This window comes from Neopsephotus bourkii, unplaced genomic scaffold (assembly GCF_033783945.1).
Source record: "Neopsephotus bourkii isolate Nb327-2 ecotype Australia unplaced genomic scaffold, CSIRO-AGI_Nbou_v1 NB_1760, whole genome shotgun sequence".
NCBI lineage: Eukaryota > Metazoa > Chordata > Aves > Psittaciformes > Psittacidae > Neopsephotus > Neopsephotus bourkii.
Window position 1 is genome coordinate 3,309,954 of NW_026902234.1, and position 24,289 is coordinate 3,334,242.

At 40.8% G+C, this 24,289-nt stretch overlaps 1 protein-coding gene across 4 annotated transcripts in view; it reads right to left on the minus strand.

The window, feature by feature from the left end:
• Window positions 1–24,289, minus strand: part of AFF3 (ALF transcription elongation factor 3) — a 318,864-nt gene that overhangs the window by 110,215 nt on the left and 184,360 nt on the right. For all 4 annotated transcript variants that reach the window (XM_061377693.1, XM_061377692.1, XM_061377691.1 and 1 more), the window contains 3 exons: window positions 19,504–19,590; window positions 13,887–13,923; window positions 7,607–7,658 (listed from right to left, as the gene is read on the minus strand). In XM_061377693.1, the coding sequence (XP_061233677.1) occupies window positions 7,607–7,658; window positions 13,887–13,923; window positions 19,504–19,590 (176 nt within the window). The remainder of the gene's footprint in view (window positions 1–7,606; window positions 7,659–13,886; window positions 13,924–19,503; window positions 19,591–24,289) is intronic.

Genomic DNA, 24,289 nt, shown 5'->3' on the forward strand with positions numbered 1-24,289 from the left:
CCTGGTGGCATTTCCAATGAAATACACTTCTTTCCAGGTATTCACATCTCCTGATTTTCCTGGCACCTTCTCTTTAACCACTGTATTCAGAGCCAACATATAATACATTCAAAATTCCCAATTAGTCCCTTACAAACAACAAAGTCCAAGGAAAACAGTGCCTGAGAGAAAAATAATATGCTTTCGGTGCAATACAGGAAAACATTTCCTCAAGCATGACGATATTTTAGCCAGTTAAATTGGTCAGCTTTATTCTGAGTGATGTTAGATGAACACCAGTGTTACAGAAGCATTTTTGATTTGGTACAAAAATAGAAATAATGCCCAACATTATAGCGACTTTTCCAACCAGGCGAATGCTGCTGTTTTGAAGTGAGGGTTTCTCTTGCATTAAACCACTTTCCCCTTCAGCTTTGAGCCAAGGGTGGCATCAAAACAAGGGCAGCTTCCCAGGGCTAATTATTTTTGTCTCCAGTGTGCAGAGTACAGGTATATAGTAAAGGTGAAGGTGCTAAACAAGAGGGCCTGGATCAAGGGGACTTTATATATAAAACTGCACTGAGCCCTGCAGCGATAAGGGTGGTTATCTCAAGCTATTGGCTGTATCTGGTAAAAGAGAGGGTTAGCATTTAAAAATAGGACAGCAAAGGCCCTATCTCACCCCATGAAAGTCAATCACAATACTTCCCCAGACCTCACTGGTGCTTTTATTTAGCATTTATCTTCCCCTGTTCCTGTTGACATCTCAGATAAAGGCTGACTCGTACTCAACAGAAGTTAAATTTTGTACCAGGAAAACCACAGATGCAATTAAGGTCAGGTTGGGCTTCCAGGTATTTTCTTTCTAAACCAAAAAATAGCCCCATCTCATCTGCTTTCCTGGACATCATGTTTTAAAAATCTTTTTATATCACTTTATATGTTATTTAAATTTTTTTTATTTGTACTGTGTTCGATTGCCATGTATCTATAATTTCACATTACAAAAACACCACCTCCATTAGTAATACAAATTCATTCTTCCTTCTCAGCTTTGCTGAACCTCCAAGGTAGAATCAGACAAGACCTGTGTGAGCAAATGTCTTCCAAGAAAATGTCTTTATATCATTTGAAGAGAATAGATCAGTTAGTATCAACTTACAATAGCTTTTTGTGAACTGTCAGCAACATTGTACACTGCACATCCACAAAATCTATGTCAGAAAAGGTTAGGGATTGGCAGGCAAGGTTCACATCAGCATTGTGACAATACTGCAGTGTCTCTGATGCATCCCACAGGTGAAATCACTTTGGTTTTGGTGTGGGAAGTTATAGTGGAATTGTATTTTTTAAAGGTCTATATATTTTATACATAGAGAAACTCTCCATACAGGGACGGAGGGTAATTATGGAGGAGAGAGAGCAGTAAAAAGAACGTTTTCATGGGAATTTGAGAGCTGAAGAGTGTGTTTTAAACTTTTAGCTGTTCCTGCTACACTGGCTGAGCAGAGTGACAGTCTGGCAGTATTTGCGGTTAGCTCGGCAAGCTGAGGCTCAAGTAAACAGGTGGAATAGTGCAATGAAGCCAGCCTTCTTCTGCTGCCAGCAACTTGGTTCATAGATAAACACCAGACTTTCACTTCTACAGTTTTCAAGACCTCCATCGCTCTGCAAAACACTGCCTTCATTCATCATAGTAAGGTGTTTGGGTTTTTTTATTTCTCTTTTTTTTTTTTAGCATGGACTGCAAGACTTCTCTCTGAAACTTCACAGACATACATTAAAAGCCGTTGATGCAGTGGTGTTTTCAGAAACAATATATCTCAAAAATTAACCTGAAGGATCTAATTTCATATTGTCTACCACCCCTTTGAAGTTGTGTTTCTTGACAGAAGAGGGTCATCTGTGATGACCAGGTTGATATGCTCATGATGGTGCTCAATAGAGCCCATGGAGTTACTAAATCATTTGTCACCAGATCACTGGCCAATGTGCTCCTGCAGATGTCCTTGTCAGCTAAAATGCCCACAGCTGAAGGTACGAAAGACTTGGAAGTTGCCCTGGTATCTTAGTCTGAAAGCTAACAGTGAATTACACCCTATAAAACTTTGGGCAGACTTTTTTAAAAACCAATATCCACAGCTGCATGGATTTCATCCATTCCATTGTCCTCCAGACCCATCTGTTAGGTATTTTCTGATTCAATTGACTTAACCCATCATGGTCTTTTTGGCAAACAAACAGAAGGATATAAAAGATGTACCACTGGAGGTTTTTTCTTACTCTGCAGCTTACATGCTTTGCCCCTTCCGTGTTTGCCATCCTTGCCTCTAGTCCAACAAGACAAAACCGAAATCCTTCTAATTTGAATAGGGTGACCCTTGTCTCAAGACTGAAACTTTTAGGGGAGGATGGGGCAGAAGCGGCCCATCCTCACCAGGTCTACTGGTGCTTGGGAGAGGCAGCAGCTCCTGCTCTTCCTTTCTCTCTACACCTGGCACTCCTCAGGACATTTACCACTTTCTACCCAAGTATGTCTTTAAAAACTTAAACTACCACTCATTTCCTTTACTGTTCTGGGCAAATAGTCCCTGGCCATTTTTACAGAACATTATATTTTTTCAACACTTTATACAAATATTAATGAGGTAGTCTTCATGGTGGTCTAATTATTATTTTAGGTGGGGGAAAGCCAAGGCTAACTTTAAATAAGTTGCAGAAGGTTTCAGTGACGTGAGGTGGGATTAAGGCTTCTCTTCCAACTCTGATGCTCAATCAGGTTGCAGTTGCTGCCTCAGAGACTTAAGGTCAAGCCCACACGTCAGCCAGATGTGAAAGGCCAAGCTTCCTGGGGGCTAAGAGCTGGATGGTAAGTTGTCAGCGTGTGCTTGAGCTGTCTTCTGTACTCAAGATTGGTTCTCTCTGTTCTGCGGAGGCACCTTATAACCCCACTGCCTCAGTTTTCCCATCTGTGAAGGAGGAAACCAGCAGGAGTTTCTGGCTATTGAGTTACTATCCGTGAGTCACTAGATACAAGATGCAAGGGGCAAGACAGAAGTGAGGAAGAGAAAGCGAGAAGCCAGTTGGCAATACTTATGCCAATACAGGCAAGAACAGCAGTGATGTTGCTCTGAGTACCTACTTTCTATTTCCTTCCTCAAGGAGAATCAGGGTGATGAGAACGATGAGCAGCTGCTGGATGGGCAAGAGACTGTAGCACTAATGTCTGCAAATGGACAGCTTGGAAGCTGCTGAATTTAGTGCTGTTAATGAAGATCCCCCTGAGCAAACTATTCTCCAAGTGATGCTGGGGACCAGTGCAGGGAAGAAAATGAGCCAACATCTATTTCTGCCTGGCAAAAACAAACAAGCAAACACATAAACTGAGATTGCTGAAGTTCTCAGAGTGTTAGCAGAGGACAAAACTTGCATAACTGCCATAAATTATAAAAGCCTCCCTCAACCTTGGTTAATTCTCTTGTAAAAAGGGAGGGAAAAATCTGGAGCAGCTCAGCATGGGAGCAATTGTGGGAGGGATAATAAAGAGCCAGCACCAAGGTGTCTAGTTGCCAGCCCTGATATCATTAAGTAAGTGCACTAGAAATGTCGGGGTAAATGCATAGCAGTGAATCACAGTCAGGCATGATTAACCTTGGGTAGTCTGAACTGGAAATCATTTACAAACACAAAAGGTATTGAAGAACATCACAACAGGCCAGTACGTCGAAAGACATCCCAAAAGCGGGAGTCCTGCTGAGCTCTTTGTGTATTTGTGCCATTTTTTAATCATTGTCATATTTTGTATGTGGGAGGATGGAAGATCGCAGACCCCTAGTATGGATAAGAGTTTCTATGGCACTGCAAGGTCCCCTGAAACATGTGCACATTCACATTTCCTTGCACAGATGTTCTATAAAATTAAAAGTTTTAATTGCAGTGTTACTGAAAGGATCCAGTTTTGCCAAAGAAAGACTAAAATTCAGTATCTGAAAACATTAAAGAATCAAAGAGCACTCTTCCTTCATCCCTTCACCACTCCTTAGCGAAGCCCTCCAGACTTTAACTGGTAAAACCAAGGGGAGGAAGGATTTTAGTGAAAATCAAGTGTTTTAAACAAAATCTGTGAAAGTTTTCTGATCATTGAAAACTGAACTTCTTATCACAAAACCGAAAGAACAAAACATTGCTGGATATTTCTGAATAGCCCTAAAATTTCAGAAATGCTTAGTGAAGCTGTAACCACATGACCCATAGAGAGCTCTACACATATTAAGTACAACAAAATCCCCCTTCAAATCCAGAATTCTCATGACTTTAAAAGCATTCAGTTACAAGGAACGTGAATCAAACTGCGGAAGACTCTGGACATCTTAACATCTTTGTATTGTTTGCAGCTTTTATTGCAATTCTTCAGTGCCAGCTAAGACGATTATTGTGCATGCTGAGACAGTGAAGGCCATAGGAATATCATGCAAAAGGACTCTGCTCAGACTTTGTCCCCACTTTTGCATCATTCTCCTTCTCCTACATCCATCTATGTTATCTCTAGCATTGTAGTAACTGCCCTTATTTATCTGCCTCATTAGGATGTTACATCAATTAATGTTTATCATCTAATATATACCAGTTTCTTAATGCTTAATATTATTATCAGTGGAGAGCTATGCCATACTGAGTGTACCCAGGGAGTTAATGCATACAGGAAAAAACCTCTATGCATAATGCCATTCAGAATGATGCATTTACTGTACTCAAACCCCTCTGAATAGACCACCACACATCCTGCACTCTAGGTTTTTATACTCTCAGAGGTTCTGGGTAGCACCTTTGTCCCCTAGGGCTCCAGGTCACAGGGTTCTGTCTGGTTCTGAGGATACTGGGCCCAGTGGACATGACAGGAGGAATGTCTTGAGGGGAGACTTCATGTAAATGCTTAGTCCACAAATGCCTCACTGCCTGATTCAAGAGGGCAATCAACCTGTCCTTTGAAGCTGCATAAATAATGCTTGCATGGAGGTAGTAAATCTGCACCAGGGATGAATTAACTGCCATTGAGTCATATACGCTTGGCTTGGGTGTGTGGCTTGTAACATGCCTGAGGAAAATAAAAAAGACATTTGCAAGAAAGAAACATTAGTTTGCTCCTCCCTGTCTTTTCCATTATCTTTATCTAGGCAAACACGACTTGCTTTGTGAACTTTTTGGTGCTGTTTGTTCCATTTTCAGAAGGAAACACTGATTCACAATGAAACCAGTACACGGTTTCTTCTGGTCAGGCCTGAACATGCCACCTCTCCTCCAACAATGTCCCCACTTTTTAGCACCCCTGACAGGGAATGCCAATCAGACTCCTTCAACACTCTCAGAGGAGCAACATCTCACAAGAAGGTGCAGTCTTTTTGCTTATGGGGTCCCCTGGCATTGTTCATGCCCCCTCACAACCCCACTGTCCCATTGTTCGTGTCCCTTTCACAACCCCACTGGCTCCCAGCTGCTATGTCCCCAGAAGAACAGAAACAGTCTGTATTCACGACTGCCTGATAACCAGGAATAAAAGGCTGTTCTTGAAGAAGGTGGAAAAGAGAAGAAACCAGGGAAGGACAACAGAAGGTAGCAGAAAAAGAACTGGGATATCAGTGGGATAACACACCAACATTAGTTTACTTCACTGTAACACTCAGGTAGGCAGCCCTCTATTCAACAATACATACATTTTAGTTTACTAACAGCTTTTGCTCCTATTAGTCTCCCTTCTTTCTCATTTGCTGTATTTAATCTCTGGCTTTCTCTTCCACTGCTCTCAGTTTTTTATCTCTTTCTGAAGATATGGCATTTGCAGTTCCTTTTCCTCCTTCTTAGATGTATCCCTCTCATTTTCTTCCTCTTCTTTTGGCACAGCACTCACTGGTTCCCTTTCTTTCCTCTTCTCCTTTCTCTCCTCCCTCCCTTTCCACACAATTTTTCTAACTATAGGGGCCTCTGCTTCTTGAATTCAGTGGTAACCAGTCTTGTCTAAAATGTGCTCTGGGAACCAGTATCTACTGTATATTAGCATATAATAACAATTTAAAGATAAGCTTCATAAATATACTATATCTAGTAGACAGCACAGTTTCAGAAGGTTGTACTAAGACCTCTTGTTAGGCAAAGAACTTTTCACACCTAACCAGATTCTGAAGTCTTCTATATCTAATACAGCACGTGACATGACACATTCTATACGCTCAAACCAAAACCATAAACATATAAGGGTGTATCCAAAGGAGGAGAAGAAACAAAAGAACTTCCCTCATCCATAAAATACTATTTAACTAGAAAAAAAGCCACTTTGGAGGGTAGCTTACGTTTTACATATTGCTAAATATCGACTAAAATAAATGTGTTCATTTCTCCCAAATACCTCCAGATGGCATTAAAACCCTTCTTCTTTTGGTCTTTATTGCAATATTATTTTTAAAAATGATAATTATTGGAATCATTCTATTAACCATTCCCAGCAATCATACTATCAGAAGGCATAAGGCTGCTAATGCTTAATTCATTTAATAAGTTTGGCTAAATATGCTCACATACAGTAATTACATTCCACAACACAATCTGCAGGACAAGCTATTTCTTATACCATGTCAAATCTTTTTCTAGATTCATTTCCAGAAGATTTTTAATGTGTATTTGCAGCAGAAATCAAAACATCCCACAATAAATCACCGTTATTATACCTCCTTCTGTGACTACTTTTGGCCATGTAACAAATGGTGACACCTAGAGAGATTTACATGATATAATGCTCTGAATTTAAATAACAGGAATCAGAAAACATAAATTATAGGCAAGATGCACTCTAAAATTCACATGACTGACTGTTACAAGAATTTCCCTCCCTCAAATGGGATTAAAAAGGTGAATGGTTTTGCAGGAATTCATAATGCTCCTGCCTGGTAGTTATTAAAGGAATTCACTTATCTAGCTCAGTCTGGGAGAATGATGCTTTTTTTTTTCTTCAGCTTGCAGCCCATCTGTTTCATAGACTAGTTTATGTTGGCAAAACAATTCAGTCCTTTGTATACTAGAGTTAAAAATGGTAAAAGCTTCTATTGTTGCACTAGAGTGAAGGTGAACACTGATATATTACAAGTGCCTATTCCTATCTATTTCTCTACTTCTTTTGTTAATTCAAAAACATCAACAAAATCGTGAGAGACCAGAGATAACTGTAATTGGATTTCAAGTAATTCAGAGGTGAAGCTGCAGACTGCAGTCTTTTAAAATTGCATCAGTACATCAAAGGCATATGTGACACGATGTTTTTTAGCAAGTGTGACAAACTCCAACAGCATTAAGGTAATGTCGAATTCAGGTTGAAAAGGCCAGCCGCACACACCCACAAAAATAATCTCATCTCTATTCAGTGTGATATGGAGCCATTTCACTTGCAAAGATCTCTGACTTACTATCATGCAGTAGTTCTAGGAACAATTAATGTTTATCCATTATCGAAAAAGACATTTTAAGAAAAACATCAGTGAAAGAGCTTTATTTTAATGAAAACAAACAAATTCCATTTTGCCCAACAAATATGATAAAAACACAGCTGCCTTCTCCAATCTTAAACACAAAAGTGACTTACGATGTATGGGTTGCGTTTTTCTCTGGACTCTTTGGCTCTACATCACTTTTCCCTTTGAAAGAGAAGAAGAAAATGACATCAGAAATGGGTCAATATGGAAACTGCTTAGATGTGACACATCAACACTTTATTCATTGCTAACACTGACCACCCTTGCCACACATGCAGACTGCTGCTGAGGCAATCACAGGGCTGCAGGGGTACTGCTGGAGCATTTGCAAGCAGGGAATCAACCCTGACTTGACTTTTCTTGTCACTGCCACATGTACTCTGGAAATGTCAGGCAAGGAAACTCCACGAGAGCAGCTGCTTACAGGACATAAGCTTTAACCAGGGACAGCAGACCTTGGAGCAGTGGAAAAGATTTCTCTAGGGCCCTACAGCTCTGCTATTGAGTGTACCACATCCAGCATGAACAATGCTCTAAAACCCTGCTCCAGGAACAGTAATTACTTCACACAAAGCAAAACAGCATCAGCAGGAGCTAGTAAGGCATTGATTAGGAAGCAATTCTGCCAATGTATGTTTTTATTCACATTCATTTTAACAAATTGAGGATCTGATCTTCAGCTCCTGTAAGTGGGGGCTGGGGAAGCCCTCTTTGCCATATTTTGGCTTAAGCACTCAACCCCCATGAGAAGTCAGGTACCTGAATGAGAAGTGTCAGAGGCCCAAGGGATGCCTCTTCACATTTCCATATGACTTGCCTGTGTCCCGGCATAACATGTTGGCTTGTGATGATTTCCTTCTTGGCTCCATCTCCCCAACAGAACTTAGCTATGTAGCACAGACACTGGGGGAGCAGGCTGCTAGCTGATGGGATGGTACTGCTTCTGCTAAATCAAGCCATGTCCTTCTCCCTCTTTCTCCCTCCCCCCCAAAAAATGTAAGGCTTATGTTGTTTGCTGTAATTATTGCTTTTTGAGTAACCAATGCCCTTCAGTGCAAGGTTTTTGTTTAGCTCTAGCATGGATGTATAGGGTATGCCACTCAAATCACCTTGAACCTGAATTCTAGACCTAGTGACTGTGCAGCTGCTGCTCCCCTTGTGTGTCACTGGATGCTAATAGCTGTCTACACATGAGTTTATGCTGCCTGGCAGACAAGGAGGCACAGAGGTTGAGTGTGACTGGTTTACTGATGGATGTGTTTTTCTCCATTACTTTTTAATGAGCTTTGCTAAACCAAAATCTACCTGTGCCTTCTGAAAAAAAAAAAATGTGTAGTGTTTAATTTAGTCAGCCTGTTTTGGTGTTATCTGATTTTCTGCTCATTGACTTGAGTTGAATGGATTTTGGGTCACCCCCCCGACCTATTCCACGCACACAAGCATTATGTAAAGTCCATTTGCTGCTGCTGAAGTCCTCATCCTCAGTTTTCACACAGCATTGGGGTGCCAGCAACAGATGTAGGAGGCACCTCTGGAAAATTTGATGTTGCCTTCAGAAGAGGCAGGGGTTTGCTACCAATGTCATTCTACTGCTGTACAGAAGCAAGCTGAAGAACTTACTCTAGACAACGACCTTCTGTAAATGGGTGTGTTACAGATGAGGTTCTGGGTACTGCAAACACCTTGGCATGGTGCTTTTAGATCTCATTCTTCCCTCTGGAAGGGCCTCCAGAAAGCACCCAATTTAGGTGCCTAAACATTAGTGAACAGGATGGGGTAATCTCTGGATGCCTCTCTGTGGACTTCTAGGGAAGTTAATCACTTACTGTAATAGGACAGCCAAAGGCATCTGTATTTAGGCACAAGTGGGGCACCCACACGGGACAGAATACATAATCTCTAGGTCATTTTGCACTGTTAGCAGAGACCTCAGAAAGAATATCCAGATGAATTTTCTGACTGGAAAGCTGTTGCTACAGTATGTGCTACTCAGCCTTAGGGTGCCTGGAGCCCTGGAGCTCATCTGCATTATGGTAATTTGGAACAAGAAACCAACAGTAACAGTTGGCATATATTCAAAGACTTTCTGTTCGTAACTTAGGCTTTTTATAAGTGATGAATTAGTACCACGAACACTGGTTTGTTTGAGTGTGAGAGGGAATATGGATTCCTGAGTGCTTTGCCAGCAGAGTTCACATCAGTTCTACTTTCAGCAATGTATGTTAATGCAGCAACAAGGGAAACAGCATAAGTACTGTGAGGAGAAAAGGGAATCTCTGTGATTTAGCCAAACTGGATATTAATGAATTACCCTACAGTAAGCATTTGCAGCTGCTTTTATGCTAATCATCACTTAACATACTTCTGTGTGGAGAGAGAGGATGAAGCCTATACAGATGGCAAAAACACAGCAGTCTGGCCTATCAGAGTAGAAAATCTGGCCATTAATGCTTTATCAGTTCTTACCAACTTTGTTCTCACTTGGCTGAATCATAGAAATTCTTAAAATGTGTACAGGCTAAGCATAGCTGAATGTCACAGATACACTGCAGATAAGATTTTTGGATAAGCATGTGTAAAAGGGAACTACCTGTCAGAACAACTTGTATTTTTCACACTCATTCTTGGCCAGACTAAGATTTGCTTTCCATGTTTCATGTAATCTGCCAAATGCATGCAGGTACCAGTGTGGGAGGCTAGCATTTGCTAAATTGCTGAATCCTTTCTAGCTCTGGCTTTTTCCTGTGGGCAAACTGGTGTCATCCTTTGGGTTGTTTTTCAGTCTTTTGGGAATTGACAAACAGTATGCTGCCCACCTCATTATGGGACTGCTCTTAGCACACTTTATTTCATGTGCTAAGCACTGTGTATGTCTCTTGAAACGTGTGTGTGTTGGTGTGTGTGTTGGTGTGTTGGTGTGTGTGTGTGCATATGCACACCTCCAGTAACATACGGTAGAAACAATCAGTCCTCAGATCCTTAGCCATAGAGCTGGGAGTTCTTTGCTAGTTTCTACCTTACACAGACAGCTCCCTTTCTAATCTTGTTAGATACAACCAGAGGAAACGTGTCCAGATTTCTTTCATTCCAAAGTAAATTTCAAATGAACTTCTGTGGGATTTCCCCACTGAATAGTGGGTGGCCAGAGAAGGAGTGCTCTCCTCTGAGCTGGAATTTGGGTGAATCACTCAGCGTAAGCAGGCCAAGTTTCCCTTTCTGGGTAACAGGGATAAATAATATTTATTGTGACAGAGCAGTATAACTTTAGCCATTAGAGGTTTGATTTCCTTGTGGGGGAAGGATGAGAGAGAAATGCAAATGTTACCCATGAGAAAGACAATGTTTCCAGCTGGAGTAAAACTATCGTAAGTGACAGGCTCTAGAGCCGCTCCAAAGAAGGCATTGTGCAATGGGAAATAACAGCTAGCTAAACTAGCAAATTGGGACCCTGAAGATGTGCATTTGGATCATGCAGTACATAGACCACTAGATTTATTTCCCACATAGAGTCATTTTCTAGCAATTCTCACATCCTGTATTGGGTTTGCATGGCAAGGTTTTGGTAGCAGGGGGAAGGAGCTATAGGGGTGCCCCTATTGACAGCAGTGAGAAGCTGCCAGAAGCTTCACCTATGTCTGATACAGCCAATTCCAGATGGCTCCAAGATGGACCCGCTGCTGGCCAAGGTACCTCTGGGATAACACATTTAAGAAGCAAAAACAAAAAAGAAACACCCCAGCAACTGCAGCTGGAGAGAGGAGTGAGAAGTTGTGAGAGAAACAGCCCTGCAGACACCAGGTCAGTGCAGAAGGAGGGCAGGAAGCGCTCCAGGCGCCAGAGCAGAGATTTCACTGCAGCCCATGGTGCTGCCCGTGGTGAGGCAGGCTGTGCCTCTGCAGCCCATGGGGGCTCACATGGTGAGGATGTATCTATCCTCCTGCAGCCTATGGAGTACTCCATGCTAGAGCAGGGGGATGCCTGAAGGAGGTTGCTATCCATGGGAAGCTTGTGATGGAGCAGGCTCCTGGCAGGATGGGTGGCCCCATGGAGAGAGGGTTAGGGTTAGGGTTAGGGTTAGGACCCTGCACACTGGAGCAGGTTGGCTGGCAGGGTTGGTGACTCCACAGAAGGGACTCATGCTGGAGCAGTCTGTTCCCGAAGGACTGCACCCATGGGAAGGACCTACGCTGGAGCAGGGGGAGAGTGTGAGGAGTCTCTGCCTAAGAGGAAGGAGCAGCAGAAACAACGTATGATGAATTGACCACAACAGCCGTTCCCCATCCCCCTGCACTGCTGGGTGGGAGAAGGTGAAGAACTCGGGAGTGAAGTCATGCCTGAGAAGAAGAGAGGGATGGGGAGAAGATGTTTTAAGAATTGTTTCTGTTTTCTCATTAGCATACTCTGATTTGATTGGCAGTAAATTAAACCAATTTCCCCAAGTCAAGCCTGTTTTGACAGTGACAGTAATTGATGAGTGGTCTCTCCCTGTCCTTATCTTGACCCATGAGCCTTTCATTTTTTTTTCTCTCCCATGTCCACTTGAGAAGGGGAGTGACAGAGAAGCTTTGCGAGGCACCTGAAGTCCAGCCAGGGACCACCCACCACTTCTAAGGTAAGGTCTATGTCTCATTCTAACTGTGTCTTATTCAGTTCTTACTCCAGCTCCTCTATATGAATCCTTATGGATGCCAGTCTCAGAGGTAGTCAAATTTCCTCTTCAACATTAGAAGTGTCTGGTGTCTGCCAGCAACCTTAACTTTTGCCACCAATGAAGAAGACATTTCTGCATGGGTTCAGATGTCCTTTGGTTTGGTTGCCATCATCCAGGCAGTACCAAATGCAGCTCCAGCCCAGCTGCAAATATATACTGATTTTGCTGAGCAGGATGAATGAGAAGTCAAGAAGAAAGTGGAGGGACTGTGGTGTGGGAAGGCAGATGGGGGAACTGGAAGTAAGCTGAAGCTGGAGACCACCTGAGTAAGGACTGGAGGAAAGTTTTAAGAAGGTAGAACTGATTTCCTAACCCACAGGAAAGCAGGTTACATTAGAGCTGCAGAATAATCTATCACATTCAAGTGTTGAAAGAAGGATATACTCAGAATGAAACTAAGACCAAAGCTGGCCAAACACTATGGCCTCTGATGTCATCACAAAGCCTTCAGCTCAGCTGGTGTGTTGGTCATGCTTGTGACTCTGCATGTGTTTGCATAGCCCTCTCTATTATGGCCCTTTTGTGCTTCCTTCTCTCATTACTGTATTCATTATTTCCTGACAGAACTCACCCTCTTTGCCTTTTATTATTTCCTTAGTGCTGGACTCACAGCAATATCAAACTGATGTTAGCAATTAAGTGACACCACTGCATGTTTCTTCACAACATTGTCATCCGCATGCTGACCTTTCCCCAGCAAAGAGCCACACCATTTTAATAGCCTACATCTCCTAGCCTTGTCTCTCTGGATGTCTTCTCCCTCATGCAGTGGGTGACCAGCCACTTTCAAAGCCCTACCTACCAGCTCAGGGCATTTTTCATCTTCAGTCACAGCCCTGTAATTCGCAAACCAGGCTCTGTGCTGGCTGACACGTCAGGAAGATAGCAAAATAGTTCTTTTGGTTGAGATGATTTTGTTTTGAGAGCAGGGTAGGATCATGTATTTTTAATATGCACGACAACATTAACAACAGTCAGAGGTGGCAGGGCAGAGGATTAATACTGTGTTTAGCAGAACAATTCAATCTTTCAATACAGCTGCTAAGTTTTTTATCATAACTAAATGTAACTAAAGTGCTGCTGATCTGCGCCATGATTTGTAAATTAGAGGCCACTGAAAAGCCCCAACCAGAAGCCACACAAGCATATATCAGTTCCTTACCCACACTGCTAGCCAAAAAGACCCATGGCCATATGGTCTTTGAGACATTATCTGGTGTTTGGCAGGATTTATGTTGCTTATTACTGTGCAATAGGCACAAAATATACCATTTTTCTATGAAAGAAAAATGGTAACAAGTCTTCTTGCAGAATCTTATGGCAGTCTGGATCTGGCCGTACAACTAGGTCAGCTCTTTTCTGGCTGTCTAAAAAAGCCACTCTTTTAACCTTTCAGTCTTTCTCACCTATATAATGAAATGGTGATAAAGAAATGAATCCTTTTTGTGTTCATCCCAGTCCACCAGAAGACCTGACACCATTTTGTGTTCATCCCAGTGCGCCAGAAGACCTGACATCTTCAGTTCATTTCTCCACATTTGGCCATACCTGAGTAAAGCCTGCTGAGTCTGTACACTGTCCCAGTCTGTTATTGGTTCATTACCCTACCAGCCACTTGTATGTCATAGCTATTGCCATACCCTTCACCCAAGGCAGCCAGAAAATGAGTTGGCACTTACTTGTATTGCTGTGTCCTGTAGATCCCTGTTGTGACTCCTATGGTAATAATAGAAAAAAGGTACAATGTGTTATTTTTACAGCAAATTTTAGCTGCAATACTTGCTTGAACATTACCTTAACAATACAAACAGCACTGTTAATTGTTCATTCAGTTTCAAAGTAATTTTCTGTTACAAGAATAAATCCAATATTTCTTTGAAAATCCATTAATTCTATGGCTTGTAAACTTATTTCACAACAACCCTTTAATAGTGCAATTCCTTGTATAGCTATTACAACTCTCCTGCTCACTATTCATTTATTGATCAGCCAAAACTCATCTATTATCTTCTACAAGTTTAGATGGGAAGGCAGAGGGAAGGCCAATATTGTTTCATGGACCATTGGATTCCTGAGATAGTAGCACAGCTAGTCTTTCCTCTTCACATGTTGATATTGACAGCACTGGAGAATGGAAATACAGACTTTAGTTCTGGGTCCCCGAGATTACAAGGTCAACCTTGTATCACAAGCACAGTATCTATGAATATGGTGCAACAAATCAGACCATTTTTTCCTCACACGCAAATGTTCACATATTTTACTCACAGCATTTGTTTGTATTCATAAAAATATAAAAGAAGTTTATAAATAGAAGGGAAATACAAATATAAACTGTAATAAAAATCCCTGTAAATTAAAAAAAAACAACCAAACACTGCTGCGGATGACAGCAGGGAAGGTATCCTGTATATAACTCTGTTTCTGAATAACCCAGATACACACAGGAATAGAACCTCATACGTGTGCTGCAATTACAACTGCAGTAGAGTCTGCTTGGAGAGGCCAGGCACTCACAGCAACACATACGGTCATTTTCAGTGACAAACTGGGCACTGGACCAGATCCCTGGTCCATGAAGGCTGAGTGATGAGCCAAATGCACAGCTCATCAGGAAAGGAACTGCAAGTCCCCAGAGAGCTCAAGGATGCTCTCGCTTGGCTGAGCTGGGATTTTGCTGCTGAGTCACTCAGAAGCATGTCACAGGGGTTTGGGACCCCAAGAGTTTCTTTGCAGCTCTAAATGGAAGTTGGCTGGACCACAGGCACTGGGCATTTTAAGGGCTTGTCTGGCCAAATCCCCTCAATATGCACCATTTGCTCTGAAGTCAAAGCTCTCCAGACTGCATAGTTTTGATCTGTAATTTTTATGCTATAATACACATCTGCAATTCACTGCCATCTTGCACACCTGAAATGCGAGGCATCAAATTTTTGGCCAAGCCCTAGGAATTTCTGTCTTCAACTGGAGTATGAAAAGATCTGTACCGTGTTTCATATGCCAATAATAATTTGCCAATAATTTGAAATTCTCTACTTTTGACAAATTGCCTCAGCATTTTGTGAATGCTGCTGATGAAAGGATATTAAGGTCTGCTTTTTTCTGGTGACTGAATATAATCTTAAGAAGTCAGGATCAGCTTGCAGTGGTGATGCAGTGACACGTACACTTGAATTTAAATGCTATTCTAGTAGCCAATCATGCTGCCAATGAAAGTAGGCTATTAGAGCATGTTCAGTCTCCAGAATAGTGAATTTATGTGCCTAGAGAAGTTTGGGGGAATACAATCATTTTGATGGAAATACCCTCGGGTTTGTAAATGTGTTTGAAACTGCTAAACAAGGATCTTGCTCACTCTTTTACATTTTCATCAACCTCAGGAAGAATGCACCCTCCCCTTTAACTGCCTAGCACAGTATCTTACCTCTGGCATTGACTCTGCGTAGTCTCAAATTTGATAACAGCAAAGCATATGCGCTATGACATTTTCTCTTTTCATTTTAACAGATTCCTTAAAACAAGTGTCTTGATTCTCTACATATTATTCTTAATAACAAAGGCTAATACAAAAATATCATAGTAAATAGAGATTGCTCCCACTGAGGTAGGAAAAAGTACGACTTAAAGTAACTTAAAAAACAAAGGAGAAGTCTTCACTTCTGGAGATTATTGTCTACTGTATGTGTTCCAGCTCGTTAAAATCAGTAAGAAAGGAAAAAGTAAATGAATTGAGCACATAAAGAATAACATCACTGTGATAACTTTGCTTCAGCTGAGAATAATCATTCAATAGCTTTGTGACAAGACACCACTTCTCCTGGAGTGGATAAATTAATTCTCAAATAACAAAATGATGGCTGATCCCATAATATCACATACACATAACTAGAAATCAACCACCTGATCAAACTTTCAAGACATGAAATTACACTAAAAATGAAGACAAAGGGAAAAGCAGGCAGCGGAATTAAAAACATTCTTTTCCTGCATGAGGGCTAAGAATTAATGTCTGCACATGAAAGCTCATTGACACAAGCATCATGTGAGCTCTTATTTACCAAATTTAATTATTCATTTAAAGTTTATTTATTAAGATGTTTTAATAAAATTACAATCAAAAAATGCCTGATCATTTGTAAATAACAAAGTGTGACAGAGATGGGAGAAAGGAAAGCACACAACCTGTCACATCACACACTGATTCAATTATCCTTAAGCTTTGAGAAACAAGAAATAAAGAGACTGTCATTGCCCCTTCCCACTAAATTCAAGAGCACAAATTAATTCCACAGAGAAAGAAAATGTAACTTTATGCCCTCTGTCACATGAAGGACAGTTCCCTAAATGTGCTCTCCCAGCAGCACTGTGCTGGGTAACCTACTGGGTACTGCCTACGGGGTACTGTGTCAAACCTGACACAGACCTTCCTTCCATTCTTGTGCATTAATGCAGATCTCCCATGTTAATGAGGTTTGATTTCATATACAGGTACAGCATATGCACATATATCCCCCTCATCCACCAAGCATATACTTATTTAGATGGACACATCCACACACACAGTTTCAAAGATGCAGTTCTGTTCTATTTGTGAAATATGAATCTAAGTTATTTAGCTTTTATTACTAGACTGATTTCAAAACCAGTATAGCTGTAGCTACTGTGGCCTTTGCAACTTTAATAGCCTAATTAATAAATTTCAAGTTTCAAGGTGTCAGATCACTAATTACTTGAGTTGCAGGTTAAAAGCAGTGTGGCATGTATGGGAACTAATGATGCTGACTATCAGTTTTCATAAGCAGAAAAGTAAGGATGATTTGCATCCTTGCAACAGAGCAGGAGTCTTACAAGCTGCTCTCTTTCTCATTCCCAAAATGATGAGTATCTTTACACTTGGAAACTGTCTTCTGTTAAAAAGGATTGCAGCCTACTTGCTTCTCCGGCTGGAAGAGTCATTGCAAATGAGCTGAACTGATCTCTCAACACTGAAATTGAATTCACAGTACCATGCATCGCTTGGAACTAAGAGATGAAGTAGATGCCCTGAATTTAGCCTTTTAGCCTCTTTGCTGTCCTTGGCCACGGCTTAACTGACAGGCCCATTTGTCTGAATAATGTGTGATCCACAACAGTTTGGTGTAGTCCTTAGGTTTTAACAAGGTGGGACAGCTACATAGCTTACGTGTGGGTAAGCTTTCTAAAAGTTATGGAGACATTCCCTATGAGACCCAATAATGATTTTACACCGCACTTTGTGAAAAGCAGTAGGTAGCTTATGAAGGTTTCAAAAACATTTGAAAAACTAGGAAACCAGTCTTTGTATTTTGGAGCTTAAAAGCAGATGCTTTCCAATGTCTGCAACAGCACAGATTCAGACTAAGCCACAGAAGCAGCTCTTAACTATTCTAAAATATTTTAAAATAGAGGTCCTGTTTAAAATTAACATGGCCTATGGCCAGTGATGCAGGATTTTTTCCAGAACTCTGGTGAGTTTTGTTAGGTACTTCTTCCCCATATCGCACAAAGCACTCCAATTTCTGACCATGTAGACCACCCAGGCCACAATAAAGTTGTGATGTTATTTTACGTACAAAAGTATGCTCATATATTATGCAATGAAATCTTGTCCATCCTAAACTTAAATAAAATGGTAAATCTACTGTGGTAAGAGAAAAGGAAACCACCTAGAAAAGGCTCTTTAAAAATGCATGGTGGAACTCTTGAAATGTCCCTGCAGTTGAAACTATTAACATATTTCCCAGAGAGATGGATGAACAGGCAGAGAGAATATGAGAAAGTCAATATCAACCATTATCCACATATCTTTGCCCTATGGTCTGTGGTTCTCCTATTCCTATATTTATCACAATACATTTAGTTGAGAGGAAGTACATTCATGATGGCCACAAAGATACACTGATAGGTGCACACCTTGACCACGCACATCTGCACTCTTGCCACGTAGGCACATTGTGTGGTGATAATTACGGCATAAATGGCAAAGCTGCAAGCACCGCTTTGGTTTTGCCATCCATATCTGAGCACTTTACTGTAAACTGCTGATCCATCTATCTCCTACCAGACTTACTCTAACGTAACAAGCCTCTAGCCCACCTACCATCTTCAATCAGCCGTCTGCCTTTAGTGAGCAAATAGACAGTGAATTATTTCCTTCTTTTTCTTTCATAACATGCCAGAGATGTTTTGGTTTACACCCCTGGTATTTCAAAATCATGACACCCTCATCCACGGAAAAGCTGTTTTAGTGTAGGCAAAGCTTGACAGTTTCTTGGCTTTGTGGTTGTAATTATTCCCTGCACTAAATTTTGTAGAATGGACTTAAAAGTTACCAAAGGAACTTGTTTTAACAGGAGAAAGGCTACAAACAGCATCAATATCTTATTTCAAGCTTCAACTTATGAACTATATGAAATAAATGAAATATAGTGGAGCTTGTGGCATACAAACAGTATATGGTGATACAATATGAAATTTTTATTGGCTCTTGCATGGGATAGCTGATTTCATTCCTTCCTGACTCACCAAGTATAAATACTGTGGTTTCCCCAAGCTCATGCCAATGAGCTTTACCATGCCATGCTACATCCTCCCTGGGATACACATACAACAATGTAGCTGGTTTCAAGGGACCACCAGAAGGACCTTGGTCCACTGTGGAACCAAGTACTTCCCTGGCAAATACTTCTGTGGCCCCTCTGGGCATCATGGCACTGGGCTGCTTGCCTCTGTAGCAATGCTGCCCTTGAAGCCAGGTTGGTGGCAAAGGATGTATGTCCACTCCTCAGCCTCTGACTACAGAGGCCGGTGTATTAGTAAAGCCCACCTCAGACCTCAGTGGTTTCAACAAAAATCTTGGCTAGTGAAGCCATAAAAAGCAGGAGCAATGGATGCAAGCAGGAGCTTTTTGTCCTGCAGTAGCTGTATGCACCCTGAGGTATATCAGTCAGGAGCTTCAGCAGATGCCTGCAGAAGACACCACATCTGTACACCTCACTAGGGACACGTGTATCTTTGCCTTGCAGCGAGGAATCTGTGACCCACACACCAGCATCAGTGCTGCTGCCAGAAGATGTGCAAACAAGATCATGTAGCTCTGCAGAGCTTGTAAGTAGGGAAAAGCAGGGGATACTGGCACACACATGGCACACACATGGAGAAGGTCAATCAGCACAGTACCTAGCTCAGCACAGAGACCCTACATGCTTAGTCAGGGCTCATTTTGGGCATATTTTGAGGGGCAGGAGGCATGGTTCTATGTAATGTGGCATGGCTTACCTTGTTTGGGAAGGAAAATTTGCTTTGTTCTGCCTTTCCTGGTGTGTGAATAGCTGACAGTGGAGCAGGCCATGAATGGGTCATCTCCTGAAAAACAATATCATACAGCAAAATGTGTTTAGAAAGTCAATGGAATGGAAGACAATGATAGTGTATCAGCAGCAAGAGTGCCTGGGTAGTGGAATATTTAGGTTACTGCAGCTTCTAGGAAATGCCCAGTTTACATATAACCTAGACAATACATGCGCTACATTGATTTTTCTCACAGACTCTTGAGAGCAGTTCTTAAGAACCATTTTGTTTTCCTGAATAGTTAATGCTTCTTAAGTGCAAGAAGTCTGATTTCTCTGACAATCTGCACCATATTTTAATCATGCAATGTATTCTGGATGGTGAAACTAAGAGAAGAACTTTTTTTTTATAGTATGGGAAAAACAATTTCAGTTTGTGATCAAGTAATCTGTTACACGCTATGGACTAATCACAAAATAGATTACATAGACAAGGTCAGAATGATAAACACTTATTCAAAGGTTAATTCCTAAAATTGCCTTTATCACTGTAAAGGAGTTGAATGAGTTCCTAACTGCAATTTGTCTGTGCCTTGCAGGACACCCTCCCTGTATTGTTTAGGACATTTTTTAATAGCTAAGAGACATACGTAGTTTGACCTGACTTACATGCAGTCATCCTAGAAACAGCTTCGGGTAGCAGACAGGCACATCCTCAGTACTGTTATAATTCAAGCCTGAATGAGTTGGTCTCCAAAGCAAGGCTGCATTTGGGAAGGTGTTAAATAAAACCCTTCAGATAAGAAGTTTGTTAAGAGGGAGGCTTCATATTCCTCTCTAGTGCAGGCTGCTAAAGGATGGGCTTTTTTTGGCATGTTCAGCACCAACAGCCATAATATTCAGTACACAGTAACTGAACACAATTAATATGAGAAGCAGCGTGGAGCATGACAACCCTGAAGAGTCAAGAGCTGAAGAGCAAATAACATCCTGCTTGAGCAGGGGGCTTGCTGACACTATCAAGAGTTTGCCTGGCAGATGCTTTGCTGGAGTTTGATACATTAGCTGACTGTGGAATTGTTTCTCAGTGATATTCCAAGAAGTTGTCCTGAGATCCACGATCAGTCCCAAAATAATACTGGAGTTATATTTCCATGACTCATTCATTGCTTGAAAAAAGGTGCAGGTGAGTCTCTTGACCATCCTTCGTAAGTGCTGACGGAAATGCTTCCTGAATCCAGCACAGACTGTACTGGGATGTTTTTTACATAGAGGGAAGTCTCTGGCTGTTCTGCCAGAGAAAGGATCATCTGCCAATGAAAGGATCAGCCCTTTCAACACAGTTTATTAGTAATAAATGTCACCTTTAAAGCATTCTTGATAAACATTTTATTTCCTAATAAAAGCTGCATTCTTTTATTTTATTTGAGGCTAAAAAGTTACATGATTTATTATATGTTTCTAATCTATGTGCATGCCTCTAATCAGAGCATCATCTGGTTTGCAGTTTCAGTATCAGAATTGCTTTGCTTTTCAGTTCTTTGAGGCAGATTGTTCATCTTATGACTTCCTTATCTGATAAGTGCCAGCAATAGCAGTATACAGCAATTTTTAATATAGAGTAAGTTTTTTAGACTCAGGCAACAAAAAGCACAGGCAATCAGATTGCTTTTTGCTTCAAGTACCTGGCACACATGCTATTGTTTTTCAAAAGATTAAGGAATTATGTATTAAGAAATATTCCAGCAGTAAAGGGTTATGACAATAAATTGATGAAAAGGAGATTTGCAATGTGGACATTTAATCCTAAGGCTGTGATCTAAAAACGTATTGCTTTATCACCTGCTTTTCTCTGCTTTTCCCTTACAAGACCATTTACTTGCTTTCTAGAAAATGAGACGTTGCACATGTAGCCTTCAGGTGTTTCCACTGGTAAAACCCCACTCCCACACAAAGTGTTTTTCCCTACAAATTGAGGTGCTGAGCCCAAGAGTGCGCATGGGAATGAGCTACGTGTCCCTTTCTTCTGAAGGGCAATGCTTTGCACGTTATCCCTGTCAACTCAAGAACTGGAGCAGCTAGATTTGTAATGTCTGGTGGTTTTGACTTAAAGTTAATCCTGCTTGTGAAATAGGCTGTTCAGTACTTCTGATTTCCATTTGCCCAAGAAGCAGTTCCTCCAAGTTATACAGTGGCTGACCCCCACTGTCACCTTCAGAGAACCATCTTCTTGAGAAGTCTGCTGTATGCTATGCAGAAACCAATCTGTTACAGCAGCATAGTTTTTCCTTACCGCCTTGCCTGCCCAAGTCTGGCAATGACACCTTCATCCAGGGAAAGGACCAGAGGGCTGATTAAAAATAAGGGTGACCTTTTTTTTGACATCTCAAAATGTTTCATTTCTCTTTTCCCCAAGATTATTTCTCATCCACACTTCAATGAAAAATGACCTTAATGGTATTTTTTTTTTCTCTTTTCAGCAGCTTCTCTTCCCCCTTTTACTTTGAGTTTTAGTATATAATAAAGCTTTCTACATAATTCAAATTGCTTGTAAGCATTCCTGACAAAATACTTAGTAAGACCACTGGTGCTTGCCAGGGTTAATAATTGACATTACTATGAATATCCGAATGGGAACTTATCAGAACAGTATTTTGAGTTGTGATCTGATGGTGTGATTATCACTACCATTTGGAATTTAGAAAACTATAAAAAGAAATCAATTAGGAAAAAACAAAATCAGAAAACTATAGATTGTCACCGCTGAGGAGTGCCGATTTAAACATTGTAAAATATTTTTAAAAGATAAATTTTAATCTATGTGCACAGTCTCCTTCCGGCTGCCAGGAACAGAACATCAAAAATCAGGAGAAAGTATTTAGGTGTCCAGGAAGTAACAACACTTTGAAAGGTCAAGCAGAAACAAATCCAGAGCATGTTCCTGTGTACCAAATCTTGTGATTTTAGACTCTATCTGAAGATATTTGAGACAGATTAAAAGTACTAGTTGTGACATATGTATATATCAAGATCTTTTTTTAGCACATGGTGTGAAATGTTTGGAAATGTAAGCCAAAAAGGCAACTATCTATCTAACTACATAGAAAGGACTCAACTTTTATTGTTAAAATAAGCTTTCATGCACAATTTCTCTTTTCTGCTCATCTAACTTGACTGTTTTTGGAGCTTGGGATTGGTAGTATTGGCACAAGGCATCCACTGGACTGAAAATAATGTTTCAAATGGACTAATGGAAATCTGAATGTACTTAAGATCCACAGCACCTTCAAATTGGTGTTAGAACATTAGTTGACACAGAAGTTTCTTGAAATTATAAAGAGAAAAAAACAGGGTTTTTTTTGTTGTTTTTTTTTTAATTAGAATAAATCAGACAAAAATATATGTCTGAAACAGCTGACACCAGAAAATGTTCCAGCCACTACAAGATAATAGTCTAATTCAAAACCAATTCAGATCTTTCTCCAAACTTCATTAAGTTTAACCTCAAAGTCCTGAACAATGTAAATTAAAGGAAGCACTGAGAAGCCATTTGGGGTCAGAAGTGGGGAAGACAAATATTTCTAGATCAAAGAAGAGAGCCCTAACTAGACTGCTTAAAAATACATGTGGTAAGCACATATGCCCAACTGCAGGACAGCTTGTTTGAGATGATGATGACTCCCATCCTCCTCCTGCTGAAGACTGACAGGTCGCTCTGAGACCCCTCTTTTTTAAACCACCCCCCTACATTTCTCTTTGTGAGGATTACAGGGATTTTGTTTCACACTGTCATCTTTGTGGTGGTGGTGGTTGTGGTGGTGGCATGCCTCATTCACACGTGTATTGTAACTCTACAACTTGTCTCCACCTGTGGTAAATCAGTTTTCAGCAGTTATATATAAAGGTCCAGTTTTACAAGCTATAAAGGTCCAAGCCTAGTTAATCTTAGTCAGTGTGCCAGCTTGGCTTTTCTTCTTACTGAAGGGGAAAAACCTTCAAATAAAGAAATCTATAGTACTGCATATCCTTGCTCCAAATTCAGTTTCCGCAGCAACAATTAAGTAACAAGACATTTCTCGTGGATTAATGACTGCTTGGCAGGGTTTTCTTTGGGGCTTTTAACCCTAGCTTGTAGGTAATTTTTCAGGAAAAGTACCATGCAGAGGTAAATAATAGTATTCATTCTAGACTTAAGGCAATGCTATTTATCTAGTGCCATCAATCTTGCTGTGTGGCACCATGATACCAGGAATGGTTGAACTCATTCAGAAAAATTATATTTAATACAGAGCAGAGAGAGCAGTAAAATCTAGATGTGAAGTCTAGCCACATGTATTATCTTGCTGTTCATTTGCTGCCAAAAAGAGAACTTATCATCGGGCCATTAAGAAAATTGTTTAATCCTCCTCTTTCCTTGTGCTCACCTAGTCAACTTTTGTTTCATAATATTTTGTCTCTCCACATATGATGATTTAAGAAATGTTTGCAGCATCTCATAAAGGACCCTGTCAAACACCTTTGGAAAATTATTTTAGCTGGCTCAATTTCATCCTCTGCTCTACAACATGTCACAGGAATTACAGGGGATTGGTGAGACACAATTTTCCTTCACAAATACTCTGCTGGTTAGCTTACAAGGACCACAGAGGCTCTCTCTTTGTAGTTACCTACCCTAAAATGCACATTTTAGGGAAGTATTAGATATGTTTATTCAGCTGGAAGTCGAGGCAATACAAAGCTAAAGCAGAGCTTTCCAAGATCCTTTAGCGTGTGAT